The sequence below is a fragment of the Castanea sativa genome, chromosome 11 (assembly GCF_040712315.1).
Source record: "Castanea sativa cultivar Marrone di Chiusa Pesio chromosome 11, ASM4071231v1".
In the NCBI taxonomy this organism is placed as follows: domain Eukaryota; kingdom Viridiplantae; phylum Streptophyta; class Magnoliopsida; order Fagales; family Fagaceae; genus Castanea; species Castanea sativa.
Window position 1 is genome coordinate 51,833,290 of NC_134023.1, and position 21,674 is coordinate 51,854,963.

Consider the following 21,674-nt stretch of genomic DNA (forward strand, 5'->3'; position numbering starts at 1 on the left):
ATGGATGGTCCTGGAGAAGAATGAGAACGGCTTACCAAGAATAATCTGGGTTTGATTACATATGAGGTTGTCCTTTTTATTTTTTGGTTCCTCTACCCTTTCTGAGTTTTGAATCTTCTAATTTTTGAAAGCACCACAAGAAATAGAGATCTACTTTCTAGTTCTAATAAACCACAATGGGAAGCAAAATGATGATTTTTTGTTTTTTGTTTTTTGTTTTTTTTAAATCTTAGGGACTTCACGTTTGCTCTCAAAACCTCATTAAAGAATTCCCATTCATTATAGGAAAAGAATGAATCTTTGGATCATTGTTGATATCTAATAGTAGCAGCACTAATAAAACAATAAAAGGCCATTTCCCAATTAATTGTCGTTTATGTAAAAAATAAAGTTGCAGAGAAGAGAGTGTGTTTGGTTACCAAGAAATTGCAAGAAAGGGAAAAAAATCTTGAGAAAATATAATTTTTAAAAGGAGACATGGCTTTTTTGCCATATAAGCGCTAATGTGGCCACTAATATTTAGACAGGTTGTCATAAAATGTAATAGGCATGCCAATAATGCAAATCGTTTGCCACATATGCATTTTCCATTAGTGAGTTAACAGTAATAACTAAACGGGTTGCAAGTTGAAAATAATAGAAACTAAATTGACTAAAACTAAATTGACTGCTACCAAAATATAGGAAATAAATTGATTGTGACCTTAAAATGTAGGGCCAAAATGGTGTTTTTGCCAAAATAAATTGAATATATAATATGGGGTGTGGTGATGAATTTGAACTAACTCATGTTTGAAATAAAATTAAATGAACATTTATAGGTTAAAAATTTGGTTGAACTCAACTCGTCTATAAATCTGGGTAAGGAACAAAATGTCTTTTTGAAGACAAATATATACTACCCTAAGAGCACTAGCAATAGTGGTGCTAAAAAGCTATTTTTAGCACCACTACATATAAAAAAGAGTGTTGCAATAGTGGAGCTAAAGGTACAAATTTTACCTTCATTGCTACAGTGCACAGCTATATATGGTTGTACACTGTAGCTGAAAGCTAAAATAAAATCATTTTTTGTTCTCCATCCGTTTAAAATAATATTTGTTTGTTTGTTTTTTTCTATTCTTTTATTCTCCAACCGTGCAAGTCTTTGAAGACAAAACACTCAACTCCCTCAAACTCACTCTCAACTCCCTCAAACGACTATCTCAAACTCACTCTCTCAATCTCTCACCTCTCTGTCTCATTGTCGCCGGCCCGACTCGATCCTCAACGTCACCGACCCACCATCTGACCCACTTCGTCGAACTCCCACCAGCTGACCCACTTTGTGTTTGTATCGTTATTTTGCTTCTTTCTTTGTTCAATCTCCAACTTTTTTTCTCTCTCTAAACCCGAATCCCTCTTCCTCTCTCTTGTTTGATCAACGATGGTGGTAGTGGGTTTGGTGACTTTGTGGGTGTGGGTTTGTTGACAGATCGGTGGGTTTAACTGTGAGGATATTGTGGGGACTAAGAGGACCTAAGCAAGTATTTGGGCCTCGGGCTTAGTTGATGGGCTCTAGTTTGTTTTGGGCTAAAAGCCTCTTAGAACTGTAGCTCAGCCCACGAGATGAGAGCCCGAGGATTCGTCCGAGGACGAATATCTCCTCGGACAAACCCACAATGATCCTGGGATTCGCCAAAAAGATCAAGGCAGGGTTACGTAAAAACCGTTGGTTAAAAGGGGGACTTAAGTGCCCTCCAGACGCAACGGTGTGAGGAAAATATCTTATGAAAAGGCTGCTACCTCCACATTAAAGACCCTACACCTACCTTCCTGGCCGCATTAATGGGGAAATGACCCCTGGACAGTAGAATAAAAACTTTCTAGCTATTATATAAGGACGGGAAGAAGGTGGTAGAGGGAGGGGTTTTTTTTTTAGCAGAAAAAGAACTAAGAACTGTGATTCTGGCATAAAAGAGAAACAATACATAAATCGTCCTCAGCTTACGTCGAGAAGGTTCCCTTGTCATATTTGTTTATTATTTGCAAAGATTGTGGTATTCTAGCCTGTGTGTCAAGTTTCCAACACCCCTAAACTAGATTTCAAATCCACACTCTACAAATCTTATTGTTTAAGGCTCATTGGGCCCGAGCCCACGTCTATCTTTGGGTCCAGGTGCAACTGTGCGCTTACAGATATGAAGTTTGATTTTTCTGGTTTCAGGTTGTTGATCATTTTTCTGGGTTCATGGATTTGATTTTGCTGGTTTTGGGTTTTTGATGATTTTTCTGGGGTCATGGGTTTGATTATTTGCTAATAAAATCAATAAAAGAAAAGAAAATATTGATAATTTTAATTTTTTAGGCAAGTTTTCATTTTCTTTTCTGAAGAACATGAAGAATAGTTTTGGGTTCACCCACACTATTCTGGGTTTGCATTTGTTTTGAGTTTGCTCTTGATTATGGATTTTATTTTAGTGTATTGGATATATTATTTTATTATAGTAGATAAATTATTTTATTGTGTTGGAAGCTAAAATAGATCCACTGCTGCAAGATATTTTGTAAAATCCATTGCTACAGGATGTTTTGTAAAGTGAGTAGGTAAAATAGATAAAGTAACTTTTTGTAGTGCCAAATAGCTAAATTTTTAGCTCCATTGTTATGGATGCTCTAACAATCTAAACTTTCACCGCAAACCATACTATGCCACTTTGGAAGGCAAAACAACATTGTTTTTCTTATTTTACTCATATACCTCAAATTATAAAAATTCTTATTAATAAGTGATAAATATAAACTCATCAACGGGCTAAGTCCTTCTCTCTCTAAGCCTTAAACTGAGATCTAGCTCAAACTTGTTTGATAAGAAAATAAATGAAGTTTGAGCATATGATGTGATTTGAAAATGAGTTTGAGCTTGACTTGAATTTTGAAATATAAAATAAAATAAACAATTATGAACTTTTGATACTCATCTCGATAGCTCTAACAAGAAGCTTGCAAAATTAATCTCAATGCTTCCTTTATTATATGGAATCATGTTTTAATTTTAGTTATTGTGAAAATAATTGTGTTTTTATCATTTTACAATCACAATTAAGAACTATAAAAACATGATTTCAACCATTTATGTATTAGATAATAAAAAATGCTAAAGCGACAAATTAAACAGCTAATGTGATGAGCGATTATTTTTTGAGAAACAAATGCATGCGCAAAAGGGAGAGGGATAGGGGTGGTGGGCTCAGATGAGAATCAATTAAGAATTTGGCAATAAAGTAGAATGTTGTCTAGAGGGAATTAGGGGCTTAAGTCATCTATGGGTCAAGATGAGAACCAATAAGAATTTCACAAAAAATTTATGTATTGGACTTGGATTTTGTTTACTACTTTATTTTTAAAGCTTAAATGAGCCCAACCCATAATTTTATAGATGCAGGGTCCCTATTTTTTTAAGAGAAGTGTTACGCCCACAACATTTTTACAACAAATCACATGTGATAAGTTGTTATTGGTTCAAATTTGAACTCACAACTTAAATTACTTTTGTTTGGACTTGGATTTTGTTTACTACTTTATTTTTAAAGCTTAAATAAGCCCAACCCAGGATTTTATAGATGCAAGGTCCCCTATTTTCTTAAGAGCTATTTTCTTAAGAGAAATGATACGTTCACAACATTTTTACAACAAATCACACGTGATAAGTTGTTATTGGTTTAAATTTGAATTCACAACTTAAATTACTTTTTTGCCCATCCATAACAACCAATAACGACCTACCACTTAGGATTTGTTGTGAAAATGTTATGGATATAATATTTCTCGTTTTTTAATTAGTTCTTGGATATCTTCACGAGATTCTCAAACCCTCCTCAATCCCCTTGATAATATATTGCTACCATCGAGTCCACACCTCCTAAAATGGTTAACCTCCTTTTAATTTTGTTTCCAACTCAAAATCTTTGCATTTTAGCTATTGTAGATTTTGTACCATAGATGACTTAAAGCCTCTAATTCCCAACTGACAACATTCAAAGGGGACCCATTACCAAGAAGATCTCATCAAGTAAGATGCAAGAGATCCAATAAGAATTTCACAAAATTTTTTGGGTAAAATATTATTTTGGTCCCTAAATTTTATCAAAAGTTTGTTTTTCGTCTCTAAACTTTGTAAAAAGTGTTTTCAATAGTTTAGAGACAAAAATGGGGATGAAAAAAAAACTTTTTTTCAATAGTTTAGAGATGAAAAATAAACTTTTTGTAAAAATTTAAGGACATAGATAAAACATTTTCAATAGTTTAGGGATGGGAGATGAACTTTTTAATAGTTTAGAGACAAAAAATGAATTTCTTAAAGTTTAGGGATTAAAAACAAACTTTTGATAAAGTTTAGAAACCAAAATAGTATTTTATCCTTAAATTTTTGTAAAATAGAATGTGATCTAGTATTATATTATTTTAATATTTCACTAGTATTATATTATGGCGAAAATCACATTTTCGTCCCTACATTTTCAGGCGATTTTCACTTTGGTCTCTAGATTTTATTTTTACCACTTTTAGTCCTTATCTTGAAAAATGTTTCCCGTTTTGGTCCCTACCGTTATATCAGAGATGAAATATGCACACGTGACAAATGGCAGAATTAAAAAAATATTAAAAATATTTTATTTTATTTTAAAATAAAATAAAATTTTAGTTATCAATAATTTTAAAATAAAAATATTAAAAATTTTAGTTAAAAATAATTGTTCTTCATGTTCTTGGGAAGAACATGGTTGCCCAAAAAATAAGAAATTCAAGATTTTCTTCTCTTATATTTCATTTTCTTAGCATCTAAACAAGTAAAAACATATACAAAACCATGATCAAACATAGATACTCTAACACAATCAACTAACAGAACCCAAAACACTTAATCAAAAAAAATAATAATAATAAAACAAACAAAACCCAAAACACGGTCAAATCAAAAACAAAATTCCAGAACTCAAAGCCAATCTTCATCAATAAAATACTCCAAAACACAATTATGAGCTAGATCAAACCACGGTGACCATTTGGGTTTGGAGAGAGAAAAGATCAGATCTCAGAGGATGAAAGACTGAAAAGGAAGAAGATCAGATCTCCATGGTGACCATCTGGGTTTAGAGAGAGAAGAAGATCAGATTAGATCTCCATGGTGACCATCTGGGTTCATGCGCCTTTACACACTCGACGAAGCCACCACCCGCGTCAAGCGTAACCTCGATCACTTCCGCGTGAACTACACGTTCATCACGCTCCTCGTCCTCTTCCTTAGCCTCCTTTAGCACCCGATCTCCATGATCGTCTTTCTTGCCATCTTCGTCGCCTGGTATTTCCTCTACTTCCTCTGCGACCGTCCACTCCTCTTCCACATCACTATCGATGACCGCATCGTCTTGGCCTTGCTCTCCATCATCACCATTGTTGCTCTAGTCCTCACTGATGTCTAGCTCAATGTCCTCGTTTCACTAACCCTGGGTTGATAATAATATGTGGGAATACTTAAGTGTTTTGGGTTTTGTTAGTTGATTGTGTTAGAGTATCTGAGTAAAATCATGGTTTGTATATGTTTTTGCTTGTTTGGATGCTAAGAAAATGAAATAAAAAAGAATAAAATTTTGAATTTCTTATTTTCTGGGCAACCATGTTCTTGGGGAAAAACATGAAGTACAATTATTATCTAAATAATTAAATGATAACTAAAATTTTTTTTTATTTTAAAATAAAATAAAATATTTATAATATTTTTTTAATTCAGCCATTTGTCACGTGTGCATATTCCGTCTCTGATGTAACGGCATGGACCAAAACGGGAAACGCTTTTCAAGATAGAGACTAAAAGCGGTAAAAATAAAATCTAGAGACCAAAGTGAGAATCACCTAAAAATGTAGAGACGAAAATGTGATTTCCGCCTTATATTATTTTAGATAAAAGCAAAAGCAAAACGACCTCGTTTCTCTTATTTCAGTCCTATACCGCTCAAATTACAAAATGTACCGCTAAGCCTCACCTTCCAGGCCTTTCAGAGCCATAGCCATGCCCATCCTCGCCTTTCCCCTAGTCATCTCCTTCCTCAAACCCCACACCTCCGGCCTCTCTTTCCTCCGCGTCGCCAACCACAACCACCACCACCACCTCCACCTCTTCCGCCCTCGCCGCCGCTTCGCCGTCTCCCCAATCAGCACCTCCTCCTCTTCCCCTAGTATTCCACAACACTCGCCGTCTACGGACTCCGACTCCGACTCCAATTCCAATTCCAACAACAACAGCAACGAAGCTATCAAGTCCTCCGTCCCAACTTTCCAACAAGCCATTCAGCGCCTCCAGGTCTCACTTCTTCTCAACTCAATTGAATTCACACTTTTTCTCTTCGTTATTGATGATGATACTGTTACTCCCAACGTGTTTTGGTAGGAATATTGGGGCTCAGTTGGATGTGCCGTAATGCAATGCAGCAATACTGAGGTAATGTAATGCTGTGTTTGAAAATGTTTTCCCAACGTAAAATATTTTCCCGAAAAAGGAATTATTTAGTGTTTGGTTGCGTTTTCTGAAAATACTCCGGAAAATATTTTCCAATGTTTGGTTGCATTCCTGAAAATGCTATGAAAAGCATATTTTCCACAATTTTATCACTTTATTTCCCAAGCATATATATAATAAGGAAAAATTTCAGATAAAAAAAAAAAAAATCTTGATTAGGGGCTGGCGGCCACCAGCTACAGGAGACCGGGACGGTAGTGGGGGTGGAGGTTCGGTTGATAAGTTTTGGGTGAGGCGGAAAATGGTTTATGGAAAATGAAAACATAAGCCAATTTCTGCCATAAATGCCTTTATTAGACCAACATTTTCTGTCGCCCTAACGCCCATAAATGCAGAAAGTATTTTCTGGAAATCAATTTCCATTGAACCAAACACAATCGTAATCAGTTCTTCCATGACCACAGCATTTGACACAACTTGATAAGTGGTCAATTGTGATCAGTGGACCCACCGGGTCTACTTTTTCTCCACCACTTACTGTTGACTACCTCAGAGATGTGACAAAAGTTGTGGTACTGTATTTTCTCAATTTTATATAATGCAATTGTTTGATAGTACAATTCGTTTTCAAAATGGTCCTTCCGTTTGTGTCCGTCACTAATCTGGCCATTATGAGAGTGCAGAAAAAAAGAAAAGAAAAAAAAAGAAAAGAAAATGATGTTGTTTAGTTAGCATGTGGAAGGATAATTTTAAAAATGGAATCAAATTTGGTGGACTAGAATGAAAATTCTGAAACTCAAATAATGTCAAACTTTTAATGGTCAAAATTTTAATTTAGTCTACAATTAAATATAAATCCATTTCACATCTGGTGAGCTGTTTGATGTAATTTACGTTAATCTTTGTTGACCAGGTTGGAGCTGGGACAATGAATCCTCTCACATTCTTAAGGGTTTTGGGTCCGGAACCATGGAATGTTGCGTAAGTATGCTGTTTTTAAAAGTTCGATGCTTTACTATATATATTTTTGTGGAAGCAAGTGTTGTCACTTCTTTTGATGTACCTTCTTGTGCAAGCAAGTGTTGGAATTTTAGGAAAATGATGTTTGGAGTCATGTAGTAATCGAAATAATGAATGAACACGGATGGTTTCCTTGGGATTATGGTGTATATGGATTAATTAAGAGAAGAAAAGTGATTGGTAGTCAATGCAGGATTTCTGTTGTTGATACTAGTTTGTTTGCACATGAGATACAGTTACGTGTAAAAGGGTCAAAGGTTTTGTATAAGTAGTTCATGTGTAGATGTAGTGGTGAGACTGTAGATCATCTATTGTTGCATTGTGCCGTTGCATATGATTTGTGACCTTTACCTTCTCTACATATGGGGTTCAATGAGTAATGTTCAAGGGGGTTGTAGACCTACTACTTTCTGGATGGAGGAATTGGTTTGGTAAATGTACGGGACGTTATTCCTCTGTAAGCCTAATACACACGAAACCTATCATAATAATGCCACGTGTACAAGGCCCAAAACTCGTTGGGCCTCGAGTCCTAAAGTATCATGTGCGAACACATACTCTATCGGGTCCACGAACATGGTCCGGGTGGTCCTCAGCACCCAACTCAAATCCGGAAAACGCTATGAAGCTAGTTATGATATAAACCGCGAAGATAAGATCCCGCGTGTTCGGGGAATGCAATTCCCCAAGGAGATGAGCCCCCGTAAGCTCAGTGAAGCCTAGGGAGTATCGCTACTGGGCAGTCCATCCAGCGGTGGAACCAGTTCCAATGCCACTTTCACCACCTCCCACTCCCAACTAAGCACCCACTTAAAGGTAATAGCATTGGGCCTCTCCTCCCACTCACCATGAAAACAATCATAACCCTTCCACTAACCTTAGGCTATAAATAAGAGATGAGAATTTGAGAATGGGGTTGGCAATGGGAGGGGAAAAAGGCTGAAAAAGGAGAGCAATCGTTATGGGAAAGGAAGGGAGAACAATTTTGAGAGTATAGAGAGCAAGCGCGTTTGGGTTGCCGAGCATAGAACCACCCATTGTAGGAAATTCAAAAGCCCATAAAATAAATAGATTGTGAGCCCAGATAGAAATTGGGCCCAAGAACTCCTTTCGGGCACGCACAGTAAACATTCCTTGTTTGTGAGGAACCTACCTCTTTCATGCCTTTTGTGGACTTTATGGAAGGAAAGGAATTAACACACTTTTGAAGGCATGGATGTCTCTGTTATTTAGCCAAAATCAACTGTCCTACAAACTTTGTTTGAATGGATCCATGTTTTGGATCATAGATCATAGTGAGATACATTCTATTATAGACTTCATTGATTCTCCTTCCTTTAGACAGTAACATTCACAGTTTGGATATCTTGTACTTTTTTAGGGCTATTTTGTTTATTCCTGCGTACATATGGTAGTTCCATTTTTTTTTAATTGAATGAAAGTTAGCTGGGTGGAAGAAGCTGTATTTGTTGAAAGGTGGTAGACTAACTTTGCTTAAAATTACGTTATCTAGCCTCCCTACTTATTTATTTATTTATTTTATCTCTTTTCACCGTTCCTACACATGTGGCTAACAAAATTGAGAAGTTGGAGAGGGATTTTTTGTAAGGTGATTCTAAGACACATTTGTTGGGATGGGATAAGGTGTGTATGCCTATTGCTAATGGCGGTTTAGGAATTAGGAAATTGACCACTTTCATAAAGCCCTACTAGGAAAGTGGCTTTGGCGTTTCGGGGTCAAGGAGACTCGGCTTTGGAGGAGGGTGGTGGCTTTGAAATTTTGGGGAAGAATGGGGGGTGGACCTCCAAGCTGGGAAGGGGTGTTCATGGGTGTGGTGCGGACACAAGGTACAAGCCTCCAATTATACGCATGTATGAGAGGAATAGCAAAAAGAAGGTCAAACCTGTGGCCTTATAGATGGAGCCTGTTAGTAATTAGGCTTGAGATTAAGCAAGCTTGAGCATTTAATAATTAGAGTTTTTTTATGCATCTTATTGTTAGCTATTTAAGCACTTTTTTGATTATTGTAAGATAGTTTTTGAGAATTATAAAAATACTGTGTTTCTTTTATACTGGTGCCGACTCCAGTTTGCTTGGTGCTGACTCCAAGTAACCCTTAGGTGCTGACTCCTAGGGTTTATTCTTGATTCTATTGTTGTTTAGTTGTTTCATTGAAATAGTGTGGTTGTCCTACTTCAGACCCACCTTTGATGGTTGCCTAGACCCATGGGTTTTCACTGATTGGTTACGTTAGATGGAGAAATTCTTTGACTATTACCATTGGACTGAGAATAAGAAAGTGAAGTATGCTAGGATGGAGTTAATTGGAAGAGCCGACCTTTTCTGGGAGGACCTTGAGGATACCCATAGGCGACGACGTGAGCCCCCCATTACTAATTGGCTTGAGATGAAAGATGCAATCTCGAGGAATTATCTTCCTCCAACTTATAGGAGCTCCCTCCTTGAGGAATAGGATCTCCTAAAGTAAGACACTACTCCTGTGGCCGAATATATAGAGAAATTCAAGGAATTCAAGAGGCGAATTCGAATAGTCGAGGAGGAGATTATCACACTCAGTAGGTTCAAGAAAGGTTTAAATGCTAACCTACTAGGCGAGATTACCACCTGAGGAGCCACTACCTTAGGAGGAGGTTGTCATACTCAATAGGTTCATGCCTTTTGTGGACTTTATGGAAGGAAAGGAATTAACACACCATTCAGCCAAAATCAACTTTCCTACAAACTTTGTTTGAATGAATCCTTGTTTTGGATCATAGATCATATTGAGATACATTCTATTATAGACTTCATTGATTCTCCTTCCTTTAGACTGTAACATTCACTGTTTGGATATCTTGTACTTTTTTAGGGCTATTTGTTTATTCCTATGTACATATGGTAGTTCCATTTTTCTTTTCCAATAAAATTTCATTATTAAAAAAAGAAGCAGTTCAATACTTCTCCAACAGAATGGCTATACGCTTATATGCAGTGCACACTCACTTAAGAACTAAATATATAAATAATGATTTCCTAGAAACCATGTAGCTTAAATTAACTATATTCCAGTTCAATTGTTTGCAACATTCTGAGAAATACCCCTTGGTCCCTTTTTTTGTATGTAAATTATAAAGAAGTTGTTCTTGTTGTAAATGAAACTGAAGATGGTGCAAAATAAAATAATAAAAATCAATATATTCTTCTCCCCCCTCACCCCCTCTTTATAATTTGACTTTGATGCTACCATACTTGCCTATCTTGTTTGTTGAAAAGACATAAAATAAACAAATAGCAGATTGGAATCAACCTTTTAAATTTATGGCAGCCAAAATTACTCTCATTTTCATTTGCAATAACAGGATATCTCTGCCAAAGGTTTCTATACATTTAAGAAAAAAAAAAAATGCACAGATTGGCCATGCATATAATGGGGTAATTGGCTGATCAATATTGGGGTGATCTGGATTTTTAATGCATGCTGGTTGATGAGGCCTGTGTGAATTAGACATTTCTGTGATCAAATTCTTTCTTATAAGCATTTGCTTATTGTAACTATGCTTGAAAAAAATTTGAAAACTTGATTTTGATTGCTTTGATTTTTTGCCAGAATCTTCAAAATATTGTTTGATTAGCTAATTTAACATGCTATAAAACTGTGAGATTTTCTGTCACTACTATTTTACATTTTGACAACTGCATTGATACTTGAAAACCATCCCTCCTGAGAAAAAAAAAGAAAAAGAAAAGAGTTTTCTTAGGTAACTGCTAACATGGAGTTTCATATGAAAGGTATGCAGAGCCTAGCATTCGGCCAGATGATAGTCGATATGGTGAAAACCCAAACAGGCTTCAAAGACACACTCAATTTCAGGTTAAATTTGAGTTTATAGATAAATTTTTTCCTTTCTGGATGATTTAGGGAGCCTTGTTTCACAATACCTTACTGCTTGCATTCAAATTTGATCTCAGGTTATATTAAAGCCTGATCCTGGAAATTCACAAGACCTTTTTATTCGTAGCCTATCTGCTTTAGGTAGTGACTCTGCCTATATTTTCTTTAAATTGCTATAAGCTTAAAGGTGTTTCTGCATTGTTCTTAAAGTTGAAAAGAATTGTAATTCTTTAGATTCCTCTGTGTTCATTTTACTTGTTCATCAAGTAGTATTTTTTCAATAAAATATCATTACCTATCAAAATAAGTTGAGAAGAATTCATTGGTGCCCTCTGTCCATTTTCATGTCTTGTGCTTATTGATTCTTGACGCCCTTATCAATACAAGAAGAAAACTAGCAATGGAGCCACATCTTAACCATAAAAGATGGGCTAAAACTCATTTCTCCCTTAAAAAAAAAAAGGAAAAAATTCATTAGAAGTTATGCTAAGAAAATGAACTAGGCCTTACAATGTTGCTGTTGGTTGTTCTTCTTGACAAAGATGCAAAGGCACACCCATTTTCTGCATAAATGGGAGAAAGTTGGGTACCTAGAGGTTCCCTAATATGATAATCACGACCTCTCCTTTCAAGTTGGAAAATGAACTAGGCCTTACATCATCATTTGTTCGTTCTAGGTATTCCACTCATTTCATGAACATGTTGTTTCTTAGTCTGACATTTTTTTCCTTGAAGTATGGCTGGTCTTATAGCAATCATATATAACGCCCCCTTCAACTTAATGGTTTAGACATTACTTCGGTGATTTTTAATCGTTTCAAAAAACGTCAGCAACATACCCTTTTTGTGATTTCTTTTTATCAAAAAATCATACAAATGGTCGATTTGATTCCTGCGCGATACACTTTTAATTGAAAGAGTTTTACCAATTCCAAGAGGTTTTACTTATAAATTTGAAAATTGGATCCTTTCGAATTTTATATGGAAAATATACTTACGAAGCTGTTTCAACTTATTAATTAACACTAACCCTAGATCCGTTCCCTTAAAAAATGAATCAATACTTTTTTTTACTCGAGCTCCATTAAGATCATGTACTATTTTCGTCCCAACCCCCGACCTCAAAAAGGAGGGTAATCATGCAAGATTCCCAATTCACTTTTTATGTCTCCCAAATCTAATTATATGTATAACTTCTTTTATTTATTTATAGGTAATAGAACTTTTATTGAAAAAATAAACATTGTGTTCATGATGATGAACGCTTTGGACATGAAGAAAATACATAAAGCTCAAGAACTAAAGCTAACAGCTAACAGATTGTAGAAAGCAGAAACTGAAATACATTGTGTAAGACCCCAAATACGAGCCCACTGAAATTAAGTACCAAATAGAAGATGTTTTAAAAGATCTAAAGATCTCTCCTTATCTTCAAAGATACAAATATTAAGTTCCTGCCAGGCTAACCACAGTAGACAACTTGGTATCATATTCCAGATAGTTGACTGGTGCTTTCCAAATCAATTCTCCGCCAAAAACAAGAACAATATGTATAACATGTTACATACCTCTTCAATCTCCCCATTCTTACAAATGATTGAGCCAAGATACTGAAAATGATAACTCGTAGGCATTATTTGTCCATCTATTTATCACCACTTAATATCTAGTTCCAGCTTTAATAAAATTGCATTCCATATGATTACTCTAAAGCTCGAGTAGAATAATCACTATAAATAAACAAACAAAGAGGTTAACTTTATTGTCTTTGTTAGATTTAACGGGATTAGGTTCTACCTCAATCTACCAATTTGATTGTGAATCATGATCACTACCTTCTTTGGCTTGGAGGTTGATGATTATGAGATCACTTCATTATTTTAACTATCATATGTGGAACTTCATGTTCTATTTTTTGTCCCTATATAGTAATACCTTTGATTTTTATACTGTCATGGTTTCCAAGGTTAGTGGTTATTCCTTTACAATTAAAATGAATAAGCACCATTTACATTCCATGTTATATCTATGTAGGAACATAAGGGCCTCTATGTCCTTTTCTTTTAGTTGGTAATTGAATACGTATATAGTGGTCTTGAAAACCCATGACCTGATGCTCCACCTTCCTCTTTTTACAAGTAATTTTAAAAAATTTATTGGAGAGAAATGAAGGCAATGATCTCCATGTACACAGGAAGTGTACGAGGGTAGCTACAAACATCATCTAAAGTTACAAGTATCTAGAAATATGACCAGACCCTCCACCTAACCTCACAAGGGGAGGAGTTGCATTTAATTTAGAGCTCATTGGCCTAAAAGCTTCTATATTTTAATGACCGTTGTTTCCAAAACAATTTCAAATGATGCCAATGAGCTCTAGCTCAAAATTCAAATGGTGCTTCCTACTCCCTTAATATTCAGATGTAGAGTAAGATTGCGGTTCAAGGCCTCTGGGATTCAATTTTATTAAATAAGGTTACATGTTATGTGCAATTGTTGTTTAGATTGCCAATCATCTAGTCCCATTGATGTTAGTGCAAATGACAAGAACTGTTTTAACTTAAGTATCATGTTCACATTTTACATTTTATCCTTTTTTTTTCAACATTTCGTTTAACCGTGATGCTTTATTCTTGATAGGTATTGATGTTAGTGCACATGATATACGATTTGTGGAGGACAACTGGGAGAGTCCGGTAATATCTTGTCTATAATGGTGGATTTTTATTCTTCCCTTGTTATTTTATGCAGATCTAATTAGTGCATCTTACTAAGATACAATTTAACTTGGTTAGATTTCCTTGCTATGGCTCATAGTTGTACGCATAGTGCAACTATATGTGTAAAATTTTTCTTGAGGAAGCATTTTTGCCTAAATGGATCATGAGCTTGTTTGTTTTCTACATGCTGACCAAACATGCTTATAGGTACTTGGTGCCTGGGGTTTAGGCTGGGAAATCTGGATGGATGGGATGGAGATTACTCAGTTCACCTACTTCCAGCAGGTTACTCCTTTGAAATTGAATAGAACTAAGAATCTTCCCTCATTTTGGAAAATATGGCTTTCATGTTTACTGTAATAATAACTATTTCCCTTGTTCAAGGTACTGCTGTTTTTCATGATTTTGCCTAGTTTTATTTGGTTTTACTTGAAGCTTTTTTCCCATTCTTTCTCTCTAGGCTGGAAGCCAGCAATTGTCGCCCATATCTGTTGAAATCACTTATGGTCTTGAGCGTATTCTCATGTTACTACAGGTCCGTCTTTGATTGTTTCTTTTATTAATCTTTGACCTCATTGTCCATTTTATTAAATTTGTCTGAACTAATTGGCAGGGAGTTGATCATTTTAAGAAAATTCAATATGCTGATGGAATTACATACGGGGAGCTGTTTTTGGAGAATGAGTAGGTTTCCCCTCAAAAAAGGATATATATATATATATATATATATATATATATATAATTATATTTTCTTTTAAGGCAAAATAGTGCTAGAACTGTGTGGTCACAAATAGTTATAATCTTCCAAAGATTGTCAATGTACATCACTCAGTATTCTTGAATAATGGATTATGTTTCTAAATTTGCTATTATTGTGCTTTATTAATCTTATGGCTCATTTTGTATGCACAAAAATTGTTTCTTTGTGATGTCATTGCGTGTTCCCTCAAAAATGTCATTTGAGTCAAGTTTCATACTTTCTTCCTAAATGCTGGTAATCTTTTGTCTTTCTAAATTTTTGTTATGGTCTTTATGGAATTGCTACCCCAAACATTTTGTACTTTATGCAAATAAACTTTTCAAGTTAGTGATATTCAAACTCCCACCTTTCTACACCACTGTGTTCTTTTAGTCTTCTTTGTAGAAGTTAACTGCTGAACTTTTTGCCCCCTTCCCATTTTTAGTCAAGTGCTTTCTCCTCTGTAAGCATCTTTGCCTCTTTTTGAAGCACACTACTGCTGGAAGCTAATTTAAAAGAACTCTGAGGTGCTTGATTGGAAATTGAAGATAGTTGGATGGGATGCCATCTGATATGAAGTTCAAATATTCAGATGACTTCCATTAACCTTTTTAATCTCTATTCTCTTTATTTTGCTCTTTTTCTGCCTTCTGTTATATAAGCATTATCAAGCTTGACTGTGCCATTTACTTTCTAAATGTCCACAATCAATATATTTCGTACTTCTTTTTCAGGAAGGAAATGAGTGCATATTATCTAGAACATGCCAGTGTTCATCATCTTCAGAAACACTTTGATTTTTTTGAAGAAGAGGCGCGTTCTTTGCTTGCTTTAGGCCTTGCAATCCCTGCGTATGTTGTTTAATTTTTATTTATGTTCCATTATTCAGTGCATTATGTAGAAACCTTTTCTCTGTTTTTCTTTAAGTAACATTTGCTGTGCTACATGCTAGGTATGATCAGCTTCTGAAGACATCTCATGCTTTTAACATCTTAGACTCTAGAGGCTCTGTTGGGGTAACAGAGCGTGCTCGATATTTTGGTCGGATAAGAAGGTAAGGATTCTTCCTTATTGTGGCCTGGAAAACTTTGCACTGAAAATAGAAAAACACTGTCATGTATGTACTGGTAAAATTGAAGTTGTAAATTTTGTTTTGCTGTAGAATGGTATTAAGGTCCACTTTTAGAGACTCATAGAGATCAATTTTTATTTTTAATCCGATAAAACCATGTTCTTTGTACAGATTCAATTAATGGGTAAGGTTTTAGAACTAAATTTATAGACCATTTGGTAGACTTTTCAACTGAGTACAGGGCACTATTAATTTATGGTGCCAATGACATGTTATGGCAAAATCTTAGGGGACATATATGCTCTGATCAGCAGGAGAAAGATTAATATGTAGTCTGCAACTTGTGATATACTGGTCAAGCAGCTCAACTAATATTGAATTTATAAAGGAACAAGACTATTGTCTTTTGATCCATAGGATCACCAAAATGGGAGGCAGGGAGGACTATTGAAACTAACAGTCCCAGCCACTATAATTTGCAACTGGTTATCATTGCTTAGCTAAACAAATTTACCAACTTCGGTTCCATTAACTGAATGTTCATAACTTCATATGAAATGAAGGGCCAATATTGGTGTCTATGTTATCAATGAAATGATTGGCAGCTTTATAATACAGAACAGAGACATGCATGACAGATTATTTGAATGCAAATAAATTGCTGGTCTAGGCCTGAACAAAGATTTGTTTTTAAGAACATGATTCTTTCAGGTCAATCCTCCTGAGTTCTGTGTCTATCTTATCTTCTTTTTTGTGTGTATTTTTTCTCTTCAATCAGTTTAGCTCGTCAGTGTGCACAACTTTGGTTGAATACCAGGGAGTCTCTTGGACATCCACTGGGTGTTGCTTCTGACCCTGTTCATGTTGTGTGTCCTAAAGAGCTTTTGGATACAGCTGTCAAGAAGGTTAGTTTGCATATGCAGCTGACTTGAACTTCTCTTGTAGTTTGTAGTATTGATATAGCAGTTTTCTTAAGGCTAATTTAGCTTTCATTTTTTATTAATTTATTAACATTTTAATTATATGCATGAATGATCAAGCCTACATGAATAGACTCATATTGTTTTGGGATTTACTGTTACATCCCTTTTTGTGGCATGCTCTTGTTGATATGTTTTGATCACCAGGTGTACATAGGAGTCCTTGATTTTTTTACCTATGCTTGCAGCTTTAAAGACATCATAAATTACGCATGAGAACTAAATGGTATAAGCAATTATGTAATTGTATTTGTACACTCCTAGACATATAATATATATATATATATATATATATATATGCGTGTAAGAGAGAGGGGGGATGGTGTTCAATTTACCATTGACACCTTGTCATTGAAATTCTAGTAGGTAGATATTGCCAGAACTTTAAATTTATGTGAACTTTTTAACATTATAATTTTATTGTTTGGCCAGAATAAGTCATGGTTTAACAACTACTATGTGTACATTAGTTATTACTTTTAAATGTGGGTTTATTCTTTGACTTATGTCACAGGTGAATGATGATTCAAGATTGTTTGTTCTTGAGATTGGGACTGAAGAGATGCCGCCTCAAGATGTAGTTGATGCAGGCCAGCAAGTACTTTTTTTTTCACATCCTTTTTTTTTTTTTTGGTTGGTTGGTTTTGAAACTCTCTTTACCTTTTAGATATTGTCAACCCCACTTTTTCCGCCTAATTTTCTGTCTATAGGTGTTCACTGACTGAAATGCTGGTCATTGCAGCTCAAAGACTTAATATTGCGGGTGTTGGAAAAACAAAGATTAAGCCATGGTGAAGTGCAAGCATTTGGAACACCTCGCAGATTACTGGTACAGTGATAATTATATTTCCCTTTGCAAAATGCTGACATTTTTTTCCAAATAGAGAAAATAGAAGAGAAGTTATTCTTTGTTCTTATGGCTTAATGGCCTAATTGCATTCTTCCATGGGGTTTGTTTCTGGGTTCAGTTCTTCTATCTTATACTTAATAATAAAAAAGAACCGTGTTTCACATGAAATAGTGCAGGTTTTACATCCAAATATGTTGATTTTATAGTACCCTATGTGGCTCTTAGTACTAAAATTGACCATCCACTGAAATTTCAGAAGTGTTCAAAATTTCAGGACCTTATCTAGTTTCATTTCGTCACACTGAATGGTAATGATGTGTGCCTTTTTGTCACATTCCCAGATTTGTGTTGAGAATCTTTGCACTAAACAAACTGAAAAGGAGGTTGACGTTCGAGGACCTCCTGTTTCAAAAGCATTTGATAATCAAGGAAATGCTACAAAGGTTTGCCATTCTTTTTCTCCTGGGAGCTTAAGTAAATTTGCTTTTTTGGCCAAATGATTTGTGTGTTGAGATTATTTGAAAACAGCAATAGAAGTAGGTAGTAACTACCATGAGCATTTGCTTTATTATTAATGTTAATTTATTTGTATTTCCTTCATGGAAGGGATTATTAGTTATTACATGTGTTTTATGTTTCCCAGCTTGTGCTGTGACTTTGGCAAAGCTAGAATCCATTGCTCACTTGTTAGTGTAATTATTGAGGTGTCATTGTATACTGGTGTAACTTAAAAGGTCATCATTTTTAATTGGTTGGTACCTGATTTGAATATGAATAGCTATATAATATTTAACTTGTTATGTCATGTCAGGCTGCTGAGGGGTTTTGCCGTAGATATTCTATACCACTGGACTCATTGAATAGAAAGATTGATAGTGAGTGTGTAAATTTTACCTACAAAAAGAAAAAAAGAAAGTGAAATAGTTGCCATTACAAGCAGAAGGTTTTGAGATCTAAGTTTACTCCATTGTTCATCTCCTCAAATTTACTGTACGTTTTATATGATTTTGGGTATAGAGACGGTTTAATTATTTCAATACTCAGTCCCCACCCCCCAAACAAAAAAAGAAGAAGAAAAAAAAAACTACTACTAGAAGGTGACTTAGAACTGTTTATAGTGATTAGTTTTTATTGTGTTAAGTTATCATGTTGCAAATAACTTGCAATGGTTATATTTAGAAGTTGACCCCTTTTACAAATCAGCATTATCATTACACAAAAGAGGACTTATATTTTAAGGAGGCTTATCATAGCACACAAAATCCTCATCTTGTGAACAGTCTAGCTAAGCAAGAGCATCACAATAGTCAGACTACTGCAAGAGAGGGTGGATAGCAATCATCTGCAATCAATAAGGGAAAATGTTAGTCTGCCAGTGCAAAATGCCCAGTGACTAAGTTGACAATTATCAGCATCATTTAAACAAGAAATTCCAAGCTCCACGGCCATTGACCAGCTGTCTCTAAGCACTTAACTCTGGTTGCACACTAGTATTATCACTTTCATTTAGGGAAGTGTCTCTCTCCGAATTTTCCACCTTATGTGAGAACAATAGCAGACATGTTTATGTTTGGAGATTGCAGATAATTGGTAAAAATATATGGAAACGATTTTTTTTGATTGGCAAGTAAACATGCATCTGGTGATTCTGGTGGGTTTGAACACATGACTTTACCCTCCAAGCCATTCTATGGGGGCATGAAGTGTCATTTGAGCTAGAGCTTATTGGCAAAAATTTATGGAAACGATTGACTCATCTTTGAGGTGGGTTGATGAGCTTACCCATACACTTCCAATAAATCGTGTGTGAGATCTACCTAATTGTATTCATGGAAGATTGTTTTTGGTATCTGTAAATGTTTAATATTCAGTTTAAGTATAGAAAATCTTATGTTATTTGATCTTCATTTGACCAAGTAATTAATTTAATTTGCTAGTACACCTAATGCCAAATCAACTAAGTTGTACAATAGTTGTTTATACTACATAATTCGGCTGGGGCATACTGGGTTTTTAGTTGAGACTACCTCTTCCCTTGTAGGGTTTAGGGTTCTCGTGCTGCCTTTATTTATTTATTTATTTATTTATTATTATCATAGAAGTGAACCTTAATCTGGCGCATTTATTGATGGGCCACTTTGCTGGAAAAGGTCTAAGTTATTGCTGTTTAACTGCTACTTTGAGGGGAAGTAAGTTTGGCCTTTAAAGCTTAGCACATTTGAATGGTTAGCCATCAGAAATTTTAGGCCATATTCCAGAAAATTCACATTTTCTTGTTTTTAAGTTGCTACACATAATGTTTGTACTTGATAATGGATATTCATGAGGGTTTTTTCAAAATGCAGGGAAAACAGAGGATCTATATGCTCGTATAATGGAATCTGCCCGACTTGCTGTTGAGGTTCTAGTGCCTCTTTCTCTCTTTGCTAATTGTATTTATGAACAATTTTCCTTAGTTATTTTATTGTGAATGTATTTGGTTAGATGAAGTGCCCATCAAATTTGGATGTACAATTGCAGATGTGTATTGATTCAGTTAAGATCTCATCATGTGCTAATTTTAATATAAGACAAATACTGAATGAATAGTATTACTTTCCCTTGTATCTAAAAAAAAAAAAACCAATGACTGAATGTTTTGATTAACTGAATGAAACTTTATTAACAGTAAGAGTTTCCAACAGATAATGTTAGTAGAAAAGTATCTCATGTACTATTTGTAGAACTCAGAAATAGGATACAATTAAAAAGAGCTGGGGAGGAATTCAAGGAAGCATTGATGAAGATTAGGGCTCTTTCATTACAGATGCAATAATATCTGATGCTTAAAATTAATACTGATTGAAAGAAAACGTAGTTTCTAATGATATGTGCAGATATATGAACATCACTTAATATGCGTGTGTCAATTATTCTATTTTTATTTCTTACATAAATAGGCTTGTTAGCTAGTGGAGCTTATTGGTGAGTACAAATTATCAAGGTACAGATAAATAATGGAATACCATGTTTCTAGTTACCTAATAATGATTACTTATCTATCTCCTTAAGGTGACAGTTTGCTCAATGATTTTCTAAGATTCTAGGAATTAATGGCTACTTACTTGGACTGCTGCTTTAGAATAGTGGGCATGTGGCTCGCCTTTTGATTCTACTGTCACCACTTTGTGGTTTTTTTAATTTAACAATGTTTATTCATAATTATCTGTAGATAAATGCTGTTTTTAATTTGCTATAAATAGGTGTTGTCTGAAGAATTACCCAGTACCATTGCTAAAATATCATTTCCAAAGTCAATGCGCTGGAACTCTCAGGTTTGTACAATTTTAATTCTTAATTTCTATTTATGGCTCTTAACATTTGATTTGCATGTATTCCTCTTTTCTTGTTAGTTAAAAATAAAAAAATAAAATCAATTATTTATCTTTTGTTCATTAAATTGAAATGGTTTTTTCTGGATTATAAGTGAGACAACTTGCTGTAGCTACCAGATTTATTTATGATTTTTACTTATTTGAGACATCAGACTTTTATTACTTTTATGTATTTGAATTTTTTTGAATTAGTTAAGGCTTTATTGTGATTATGGATTTTGTGGGATTTAATTGTGGCGTGATTAGATCTTTCCAGATTGGTGTAATCTTGGAAGCCCTATTGAATTAGTGGCTCTTGTAATAAATAATTTTCTGATGAGAAATTATCTCTTGCTTGGTGGTGATCCCAAGCACCCTTAGATGGTGAAGCCTAGAGTTTTTCACTTTTTCTCTTTTGTTTTTATTTGATTGCATTCCCTAACTATGTTTTGCATCAACTTGGGGAGTTGGTGTGGACACTAGATTTGTTTCTGATTTTTACTTATTTGAGACATCAAATTTCAGACTTTTAATACTTTCATGTATTTGAT

The 21,674-nt window shown here is 34.9% G+C and overlaps 1 protein-coding gene across 1 annotated transcript in view; it reads left to right on the forward strand.

Moving 5' to 3' along the window:
* The first annotated feature begins 6,014 nt into the window (after nucleotides 1–6,014).
* Nucleotides 6,015–21,674, forward strand: part of LOC142614678 (glycine--tRNA ligase, chloroplastic/mitochondrial 2-like) — a 30,129-nt gene continuing 14,469 nt past the window's right edge. Inside the window, 18 exon segments of the mRNA XM_075787237.1 lie at nucleotides 6,015–6,340; nucleotides 6,428–6,478; nucleotides 7,410–7,477; nucleotides 11,307–11,388; nucleotides 11,487–11,550; nucleotides 14,050–14,105; nucleotides 14,337–14,414; nucleotides 14,590–14,664; nucleotides 14,743–14,813; nucleotides 15,603–15,719; nucleotides 15,821–15,922; nucleotides 16,719–16,845; nucleotides 17,435–17,518; nucleotides 17,663–17,749; nucleotides 18,112–18,213; nucleotides 18,582–18,645; nucleotides 20,116–20,171; nucleotides 21,013–21,084. Coding sequence (XP_075643352.1) covers nucleotides 6,050–6,340; nucleotides 6,428–6,478; nucleotides 7,410–7,477; nucleotides 11,307–11,388; nucleotides 11,487–11,550; nucleotides 14,050–14,105; nucleotides 14,337–14,414; nucleotides 14,590–14,664; nucleotides 14,743–14,813; nucleotides 15,603–15,719; nucleotides 15,821–15,922; nucleotides 16,719–16,845; nucleotides 17,435–17,518; nucleotides 17,663–17,749; nucleotides 18,112–18,213; nucleotides 18,582–18,645; nucleotides 20,116–20,171; nucleotides 21,013–21,084 — 1,647 coding nt within the window. The 5' untranslated portion in view covers nucleotides 6,015–6,049.